The sequence below is a fragment of the Monopterus albus genome, unplaced genomic scaffold (genome assembly GCF_001952655.1).
Source record: "Monopterus albus unplaced genomic scaffold, M_albus_1.0 scaffold84.1, whole genome shotgun sequence".
NCBI classification, from domain to species: Eukaryota; Metazoa; Chordata; class Actinopteri; order Synbranchiformes; family Synbranchidae; genus Monopterus; species Monopterus albus.
The window spans coordinates 880,105-890,873 of record NW_018127964.1 but is presented as its reverse complement, the minus strand read 5'-3'; the positions used below and the strand labels follow the sequence as shown (position 1 = coordinate 890,873).

Genomic DNA, 10,769 nt, shown 5'->3' with positions numbered 1-10,769 from the left:
GTTGTTGCCATCAGCTAATGAGGTTTCCGTAGTTACTGAAGTGTGATTGGTGAAGAGCTGTATGGTGCCTCCTCCCAGGGGCTGGTGAGTGTTGGCATCACTCAGGTGAACCTTCAAAGTCACCTCTGTGAACAAACAGGGCACTTAACTGAGTCGTGTGTGGACAGTGTGTGTTTGTGTTGGTGTGAAGAGATAAAAAAAACTGCAACTGAATAACAACAATGAAGAGTGATATACAGACATAATACAAAGTGATGGTATAATTACAGCTGTCTGAAATACTGTCATCTCTTTAACCAGGTTTGGTTTCAGTGCCAGGCCCTTTGTTTCCAGTCCACAGAGACGGCATTCCACATCTCGGCCAATCACAAACAGACAGCCGTCAGACCATTTCCTGGACACTCGCCAATGGCACTTCCCCTCTGAAACAATGAACCATTTTCCTCTCTCAAAGAAGCCTTGGACCACAGTGGAAAACAACTGCACATATAAACACCTTCTGTAATGTAGAGGAATATAAAAATTGAACACAAATTCCCTGCTGACTGAAAAAAGACTCACGTTCAAGACCATTACAGACCAATGACAATCTTACAAGGTCATTGCATGTTTAAGGCTTCACCTAACAATTAGTCTGATGAGAAATTAATGCAGAATAAGCATTTTTCCAATTAATCAATCAGTCACTGGCTTGGTCTCTGTTTCCCAAGCTCAAAGGTGACATCTTCATAAGCATAAGCATAAACTTTGAGCTGGAGTATTTTTTAAATACTTGGCAATAATGGCCCCCCGATGTGCACAACATAAAAACAAAATAAATAACAGAATAAATATATACAAAACATATATACAAGTTAAAAGAGCAGCATGGACTAGCTTTTCATGTGTGCAATAGCCTGGGGGAAGAAACTGTCTTTGTGCCTGTTTGTCTTGGTGCATAGTGACCTGTAGCGGCGTCCGGAGGGGAGGAGTTCAAAGAGATTGAATCCAGGGTGTGAGGGGACAGCAGAAATCTTCTCCACCTCCTTTTGACCTTCAAGGTGTACAGGTCCTCCATGGAGGGCAGACTGGCACCGATGATTTTCTCTGCAGTCCTGACTGTCTGCTGGAATCTGTTCCTGTCCTATTTGGTTGCTGAGCCAAACCAGTGATGGAAAAGCAGAGAACAGACTTGATGATTTCCCTATAAAAATGAATCAGCAGCTCCTGAGGCAGGTTGAACTTCCTGAGCTGACACAGGAAATAAATCTCTGCTGTGCCTTCTTGATGATGGTGCTGATATTGGTCGTCTACTTCAAGTCCCGAGAGATTGTGAAGCCCAGGAACTTGTAGGACTCCATTACTGAAACAGAGCTGCTGAGTATAGTAAGCAGCAATAGTGGATTTTAGGAGGAACTCCCCCACCCTATCATCTCCACTGTCTTCTGTGTGTTCAGCTCTAGGTTGTTACGACCACACCACAGGGCCAGCTGTTCAACCTCCCGCCTGTAGGCCGACTTGTCACCGTCTTGAATGAATCTGATGACTGTTGTGTCGTCTGCAAACTTTAGTATTTTTACAGAAGGGTCTGCTGAGGTGCAGTCATTGGTATAGAGGGAGAACAACAGTGGGTAGAGCACACATCCCTGGGGGGCACCTGTGCTGATAGTCCAGGTGCTGGATGTGGTTTTCCCCAGTCTCACCTGCTGCTTCTGCCCGTCAGAAAGCTGGTGATCCACTGACAGATGGGGGCAGGCACAGTGAGCTGGGTAAGTTTGGAGTAGAGGATGTCTGGAATGATGGTGTTAAATGCCGAACTGAAGTCGACCAAATAGGATCCGAGCGTAGGTCCCTATAGGTCTTCAAATGTTTTGTCCCACCAGCAGTACAAAACCCAAAGATGTTCTTTTTACTGCACCATAATGTAATGAGGAAAAGCTGTAAATTGACACTTCTCAGAAACTTGGGCCATCAAATGATTTTCCTGGAAAAATAACAAAGCAACTATGAACCAATAGCTTTCAATTCTTTCTGATAAATGTTGCTGCACTAACATACACAGCCCAGCCACATTAATAGTTGCACCTGTACAAGTGTATACACTTCAGTACAATGCTTCCTCCTTAATATCTGTGTTTATGAAGCTCAAAAAGGTTGTTTTTTGTGAAATTGTCAAAAATGTATACATTTAATTATATGTCATAGTTAAAGGTGGTGTTGTACTGGATTATGTTATATTTAGAGGTGTCTCTATATTTCTCTCCTCCCCAGCTACATACATGAGAGGGTTGTGAGCTTCATAAACACAGATTTTAAGATAGAAGTGTTGCGTTGAATTGCATACAATTGTACAAGTGTGACTATTAATGTAACCAGTCAGTGTATTATCCACTTGCAACATCAACCTGTGCTGCTCTCATGCCTTGAAAATGTAACAAAACATTAAGCAGCCATTGGCAGTACTGTTGGTGCTACCATGCACCAAAAAAAACAAAAAAAAAAAACAAAAGCAAAATGTGGCCAGAAATACATACGGTAAATGAGTGCAACTTAAAATGCTTATTTTGCAAAGTGAGTTTCAGATATGTTCACACTAGCCTGCCAGTGTATTGTGTGTCATTTCATGTTATATTCTGATTGCATGGGTTGTGAGAATTTGGTCCCGTCAAGGGTTTTTTTCTCGCTAACAGTGAGCTTTTGTCGGGAACAGCCCAAAATCACAGTGTAAAGGGGCTTCCTTTCACACGTGGGAACTGTAATCTTCCACGGCGCCGTTAGGGACACAACCAGATAATAACGAGGCTTGCAGGAACACAAACATCTATTTACCATCCTGCAGAGCTTACAGTAGTATTGTACAGAAAGAGGCAGCATCAAACACCGTGAGGTTTATTATATCACAAGCTGAAAAACAAACAAAAGACCATTTTTATCCAAAAGATGTGATAAAAGCAAATAACCAGTATAGCTTAAAAACATAAAAATACGCACTGTTTCTGGACTATCCTACACATGACAGTGTGGGTGCTGTCCAACTCACAGTGACCTTTCAATTAAGGCTGAAAGGGTTCCTCTTCCCACCTCCCCCATACTCACAGCCACTGAATTTCAACACAACTCTTTCTTGTAACCACACCCACCATAACACACATGCTAACACATACATCCCTGGCTAGACTAACCCTCTCCCCCCCACTCAGAGATCCTGCGGTCAGCGAGATACCACAATATCTGGTAAGAGTTCAGCCTGAGTGCAGGCCCCACCTAACAACAGAGCTGTGCACCAAATGATACCTTTGAACAGGCAGAAGTTGTATGAGGTTTTGCGGTGAGCTTTGGCAGAGCAATGTGTCACTCTCAAACCAAACACATCATTACCATGAGAGGTCTGCTGTGAAGATCTGCTCCGACATTTGCACTGGAAAACAAAAAAGAAGGGTGGATTTCCCCTCACCAGAAACACCCCGCTCACTTCCTCTCCCACTCCCACTGATATGGTGTTAGGGGTACCAGCTGCACTCACTTTAAAAGAACTCCCCTGGGAGACTCCAGACTGACATGCAAGCACACACAAATGCAACAGTCCTCTCCCAGCCCTCATCCAATAAATCAGTACTGTGGTGACATCACTGTTAAACAAGCTAGGAGCCTCCTCTCTGCTCTGACACACAGGAGAGAATGAATAATGGACCAAGACTTTAATGCTGCAGCTACACCAGTATCTCCATAAATGCCCCTCATCTGTGTGCGTACGGAGTACCATATGAAGGACAAAGGCATCAAAGAGTTATGCCTGACCAACTCAGACCAATTATCTCAGGCAAATGCAGCCAAACCAGCAGGGTGCTTGTGTGTGTTTGTATTCAACTAGAAAAAGAAACGTGCAAGGAGAAAGGAGTGAGGACAGAATCAGTGTGTGTGTTTTCAGCCACACTACAGCTTGAATTAATGCATGTTTGATGTATTAAACTGCAGTTACACAGAGGTAAAGCACTTCTGCTCTGTAAAAGTGAGGTGTGATAAACTGGAAATGCTTGGTATGGCTGGCCTCCACAGGGTGTGAGAGGGGGTTTGGTCTTCTTCCAAACAAAGAAGAGGGAAGCAGATGCTCTCTGCACATGAGGCTGAGAGGAAAACTTGCTTGTACACAACATTTTTATTATAGTTGCAGCCAAGTTAACAGTCGCTGTCCATTAGAAACAGTGACTTGTCACAAGTTACTGGAAGTGATGCCTGTGGAAAAAACTCATTCAGTTTTTACTGACAAATTATTTTCACGTCTATGAAGCCGCAACAGGCAACAGTTTTGTTTTTACTTGATATATGATTTAAATTATGTCACAATACCATATGATAGTATTGGTATAACTTGTAATGCAATGATTCAACTCATGTATGGCTGCAGCTAATATTTTTTTATTACTTGTAAATCTTTTCTCAGCTATCAGTTAAGTGTGGCTTCTACTAAATTGTGAAAAAAGCCCATCACCTCTTCATACAGCCCAGAGTGACATTTTCAAATATCTTTCTTGGCCTGTCAATAGTTTGAAATGCAAGAATATTCAGTTTTCTACCACCACTGACTGTATATAAAAGATGGTTGAACCCTCCATGATGACACTCATTGGTTTTCTGAGGAGCAGTTTTGAAGCTCATGTCTGGTCGTTGCCATCCTGGTAGTACATCACTCCGCCTAACTCAGGCTAATGCAAAAATGGGCAAAGAGGTGGAGCTTGTTAGACAGTTAGCAGCAAGCCCTTAATTATACACAACTTTGAGCCTCAATATAATTTAAACGGGTGACTTATATAAGAATTCACCCTCCGTGCAGTTGTCATGGCAGGGGAAATTAGCTAGAGAGACTAAAAGTGTTGTTTGTACCAGGTTGAAAACTGCTGTAAAGTCAGGCATTTTAACATGGGAATCCATGGGGTTCGACGTCCTTTTGGAGCCAGTTTCAAGTGGCCGTTCAAGGAAATTCCAGTTTTAACACTTCCGCACTGGCTTCATTTCTTAGCCTTAGTGGTTGTCAATTTTGTTAGACAAAAAAAAGTAGCAAAGCCTCATAAGACATTAGAACCACAGAATAGTAATTTAACTGGGAAAAATACTTAATATACTAATGAATTCTAAAACATTTTTGCAATTACTTGGCAACAAATCTGATACCAGCTCCATTTTGGGGGAGTTAGTTTCAAAAAGAAATGGGCAGCTTCGCTTTGTGGTTTGGTTACTACAGTAACATTCAGGCTAGATTTTGTTTGTTTGTTTTTTGTCATAGTTTTCAAATGTCTTGTTTTGTCATAGCAAATATCAGAGATACTGAATTAACATGTGAACAGAGCAAAGTATATATAGCTCCAATATATTTCTTCCTAATTTCTACAAATTGGACGTGGACTAAAGTGACTCAGTGCGTTACATTTTCTAATCTAATTTAATTCTTGTCAGTTAGCCTTTCTTATAAGCATCCTAGTTATTTACAGCTAAATATCAGCAAATTTTTTAGGCAATAGTGAATAAAGTTTGCAGGAAATTAGCTGGAACATAGGGGACTCCTAAAATAAAGCATTACACAAACAATTTCACCATCTCATGCAGAAACACGCTTTTGAGTACGAGAAGAGTTAGAAATCCTGTGATAAGAGTGCAGACAAAATACACTGGCACAGCCTTAAACACCCAAAACACTAACACACAAATAAACAAATAAAATTTATAGCAACTTTTTTTTACTTTAACATAGTAGTTTGATTATTGTTCGTGTAAAAATCTCTTGAATAGCATGATATTATTCAAAGACAGATTCATTCACCCCTGCTGTTGGGCAAACAAATTCATCACCAGATCACTACAAACACAAAGCAAACCAGTCCAGCATGAAACAACTACACCATGCATGCCTTTATAACCTTAAGCGCCAACAGCCTGTCATGTGTGTTTCTGGGTTTAATAACTTGTTTGACCACAGCAAAAGAAAACACTATTGCTGAAGCAGTTTGTTTACCATTCAGATAAATACAAACATCTGATTTTCGGTGTGACGATCTTGGAAAAAAGATAAGTATGAATCACCAACAGTAACAAAAGACATGAAAAATGCCAAAACAACTCCTCAACATGTCGTAGCATGAAACACACAAGTGCAGAAGCACAATAAGGCACGGATTAGAAAAATAAAAGAATATACATGTGTTGAACTAAAGCTCTGCCATTACAAGAACCAGGCTATCAGTAGGTGTTCAGCCTGCTACTTTACCTCATCTGGATTAAATGCAAGATTAGATAGGAACAGTCAATCCTACTGACTCAGCAGGGGACACAGTAATTAGGTTAGATCATGAAGCTGAAGAGCAGCAAATGAACTTACTCTTCTTGCTCTTTGGCTGAGGAGTGAGCTGACCTGTCCCTAAATGCAGCACTTTCTTATGACCTGGTGTATCCTCTGCTACTTAAGCTTGGCTAGCTGGTGACAATATGATGTGACTGGTCCACTTCCCAGCAGCCTAGCTTCCGTGAATGTTTGCTTATTTAAAATGCAATGCCTATTATGGGCAGCGGTAATGTGAGTGAGATCTATATCAGCGGGTGGACTGTCTGGCTGGCTCCACTCATCCACATTGTCTGCTGAACTGAACAGGAGAAATCCTCAGTATCGACCTGAACACATGCCCCCCCTGAGTAATCAAAGGTCATTCTGAGGCAAAGTGAACACCACAGAAAGAGTGAAAACTGAGAGCTAACAGAGGCCAGAACAGGCTTCAGAGGATTGTAATCTTGTGAATTATCAAGGCACTTCTATCTTTTTATTTTATCTTAAACAGAACTTTTTTGTTGTGATTTCTGTGGATTTCCATCTCTGGCGACAAGCCTGAAAGCAGAACTACTTCAAACACTGCTAAACCAGTCATAAAACTATAAACCATTTGGTATTAGCTTGACAATTAATAGAAACAAAAAGTACCATGTGTTGTATTTGTCCAACTCTGGCTGATTTACAATGACAGTTGGTGTAAACTCCTGCCGTAAACACTGCTGTAGCATGAAGATCAAATGCAGGTTGGCCAAAAATGTAAGAAAACACAAATGAGAGTGATGCGTGCATAGAACAGATGTGGCTACACTTTAGTAGATATTATGGCAAAGCAGTTTTGAAGTTAGTGACTGAATAAGATGCCAAGAGATGACTGTGATTCAGGCTGGCTTTCAAACTTTGCATGTGTTTGCTGCTGTGATGTCAGGACACCCTGTGAAATAGCTCTGCTTGAAAAACTGAATGAGGAAAGTTAATTTCTGTACCCAACCTTCTATTGCAACCTCCTTATCTTCTCACTTTAATTCAGACTAAAATCAATAGGCCTGTAATTACTACAGTATGCATGCTTAGTATTAGGGCTGCAACTAATGTTTTTTTTTTATCATTAATAATTTTTTATTCCAAGTTAAATATTTACATTAATCAAAATAATAATTTGCTGCAGGCCTGTTGATATTTAACTACTTTATGTGGGACACAAGAGGAAGGTGGCCTGAACCACGACTTAAAGACATCAAATATACAGAACAGACGCCCTCCTTGATAAAAACTTTGCAGGCTAGAAGAGCTATAACGTTACATCCGCCCCCTCACACAGTTACAAATAGATATAAAGAGTTTTCTGAAACTTATCGAAGCTAAAAATGATAAATCACAGCAGCTGGACCAAATCTGCTTAGTTACACTGGACAATATGAGGCCATGTTTTCAGTCACTAGCGACACATTTTAATGCAACAGCCTGAAATAAAGTTACTTCACATGTGGTTTTATCCACGCACAGAAAATCTGGTGGTCTCAGAAACATTTCAGAGAAGCTAAAGTTTCCTTGCTGCCATTCTGACACCAGCTAACTTGCTAACGTTAGCTAACTTTAGGTCACATCAGCATCCGAGCTGGCTAACGGCGGCATTAGCCCCCGATGTAGCCGACTAAACGAGTCATTTTCTTGGACAAAACAACGTTAAATAAGCTTTTACCTTGTGTAGCTGTGTCCTCCGGTAGTGTTTTGCTGCCAGCTTTTGAGACAAGAACCGCCAAAAGGCAGAGCAGAATCGCAGCGGTCCTGCTCCAGTCCACAGCCCGCATCATTGCAGATGTGTGTGCCAACGCAAACGTTATAAAACAAAGTAGAAACCAAATCATTTGCTTTTACAAACTCACTGACCGGACACATCGGCGTACGCAAGGTTTACTCCGCAAAGGAGGCGGCAATACATGTTTAGCAGCACCTGCATTCCTGATTTTTTTTGCCAGGAAAGCGGCGTTTCTTCTGTCTCATTGTGCATCCCCAGCCCTTTTACCACTCGCTCGGTTTTCCGCCAGGGTCAGGGAGGAAGGCGGCCCCGTTCATCTGAACCTCCTGCCCCACATCCAACAGGCGTCTTCTTCCACACGCAGCACCGCTGCCATCTACAGAGCTCCAGCGCCACCTGCCGCCCAGATCATATATAAAGGTGTTCTTGTTGGGTCATTTTTCACCACCTGAGCTTCAATGTGCGAAACTCTAAATTATAGAGCCACACAAATGGCAAAATAGAGTACAGGTAATCACACAAGTCCAAAATCAATCAAAGTAAAGGTACAATAAATTCACACCACTTACTGAAATATACTGTACAGTACATATGCTGGATGAAAATTGTGAAATAGTCAGAAATAAAAACATGCATTATACATTCACATGATACTTCAAGAGGAGAAATTATGGGTCTGCATAGTCTTTGTTGACTAACGGCTTAAAAAAGGTTAATTCAGTACAAAAGTGGGATATGTATGCAGTAATTGAGATGCCTTTTGGATTCACACAGTAAAAAATCTTTATGGTGAAATGATCATTGAATCTCAGAACTTGCAGGTATTTCTGTCCATCTGGAACTACTCTATGCTGGCAATCTGACATTCATCCACATTTGTTCTATTTAATAAGCAATGTAAGGGCAGCCTGTCAGTGGCTGTTATGGAAAGAGAGGCGGACCCAGGTAGCCGACTTCAGTGCAAGCAGTGATTTATTATAATACAGTGCAATACAGTGATAAAAAAAAATAAGTCAGTAGAAGATGATGAAGGGGGGAACCGGGTGTCGACCAGCAGCAGGAGTAGAGGAATGAGGAGGGCTGAGCTGCGTCACGAGGTCACTCCTGGGCTGGTCGGTGGGTGATGGTGGCTACTGAAGAAACAAAGGCAGAGAGGTGATGAGATGGAGACAACTGGTGACTGTGCATCGACCTGTCTGGAAGGGTTGAAATGTGACAAGGTCCAGAGGAAACAGCAGTCTGTGCAGGGAAAAAGAGCAGACTGTAAACGGACAAATGTGACAAGGTCCAGAGGAAATAGCAGTCCGTGCAGGGAAAAAGAGCAGACTATAAACGGAGAAGCATAACGAGAAACACCAGGAAACAAAAATAATATGGGGACTAGAATTCTGGAGAAAAAAACAACAAACAAATAATAATCCAAATAGAGAGACAAGGAGAGGGCCTGAGAACGTGAACAAACTGGCAAGGGAGTGATAGGTGAGCCGGGTATAAGTAAAGGACAAACTAATGAAGTGCAGCTGGTGATAATCAAGGAGTGAGGAGCAGGTGTAAATGATGAGGAATCAGGGGCTAGAAGAGAGAGGCAAGTGCAGCCAGGCAAACCTGACATACTGCTACATAACAAACTGCATATTTGATTGTCTTTATTTGTTACTTTTGTAACTGTTATAAATAAACAAACAAACAATATAAATATAATATGCTTACTGGGAGTCATGAATGATTAATTTGTGATGCTTGAACCAGTGTCATTCAATAGCTGTGACTACATGGATTTGAAAGAATCAGTGCAAGAATGCAGTATGCTTTGTTTACTGTTAACCATCATAAATGAACAGTGAAACATTCTACTTGTAGTGAAAAATATTCCTTGCTAGCTATAATTACTTTGCAGTTCAAAACTTTACACACAGAACATTTAAGCTCTTAGCATATGATAAAGCTACAGAAAAAAGCTCCATTTCAGCCAGCTACAGTATAAATACTCATGGGCCTTTTTTCTACAACATGAGTAAGTTCACGTTTGAAGAGCTTGCAGAAATATTTTGCCCCTTGAATTGTTAATGCAGGACCTGCTTTATATCCAAGATTTTTACTTGTAATGAAGTGCTTTTACATTTGTGTACTGCTTCTTTTATTTGAATATATACTTTCACTGGAAATACAGAATGTAGATTGTATGGTGAGACAAGGGAAGCATATAATAAGCTTTTCCAGTTTTGGCCTAAGTTGTAGAATGGCCTGAACAATTAAGAAATCAGACTGTGAGACTTCACAAAGATTGGAGCAGGTACAGGAGCATCAGTAGGTGGCTGAAGATAAAGCAGAAACACAGTTGAAGTAGTAATCAGGAAGTACCTATATGAGAAGAGCCATGCTAGTAATAACAGAAGGCACCGTGGCCATCCTTAAATATTAACGCAACACACTATTTATGTAACCTGGAATTGAAAATGATGCAGAGATTGAGAAGTGGCAAAAGTCAAAGTAGCATAATAAGCCAATAAGAATCAACATGTGACACTTAAAGGTGGCACACCACTGGTATTTTAGTGGACAGTGGCATCTGCTGGTGAATTTGAGTTGCATATGTCATTATGAATCTGTATGTGCTGACAAGAAGTGCTATATGACAGAGGAACATTCATTCATTTTCTACCGCTTAATCCCTGAACGGGATCACGGGGGGAGCCAATCCCGGCCGGCAATAGGGCG

General features: G+C 41.1%; 1 protein-coding gene across 1 annotated transcript in view; it reads right to left on the bottom strand.

The window, feature by feature from the left end:
* fam171a1 (family with sequence similarity 171 member A1) overlaps positions 1–8,482 on the bottom strand; it is a 25,173-nt gene extending 16,691 nt beyond the window's left edge. The window contains exons 1-2 of the mRNA XM_020607165.1: positions 7,995–8,482; positions 1–125 (exon numbers count right to left, since the gene is read on the bottom strand). The exon at positions 1–125 is cut by the window's left edge and continues 91 nt beyond it. Of these exons, the coding sequence (XP_020462821.1) occupies positions 1–125; positions 7,995–8,160 (291 nt within the window). The 5' untranslated portion in view covers positions 8,161–8,482. The remainder of the gene's footprint in view (positions 126–7,994) is intronic.
* Between the last annotated feature and the right edge of the window lie 2,287 nt (positions 8,483–10,769).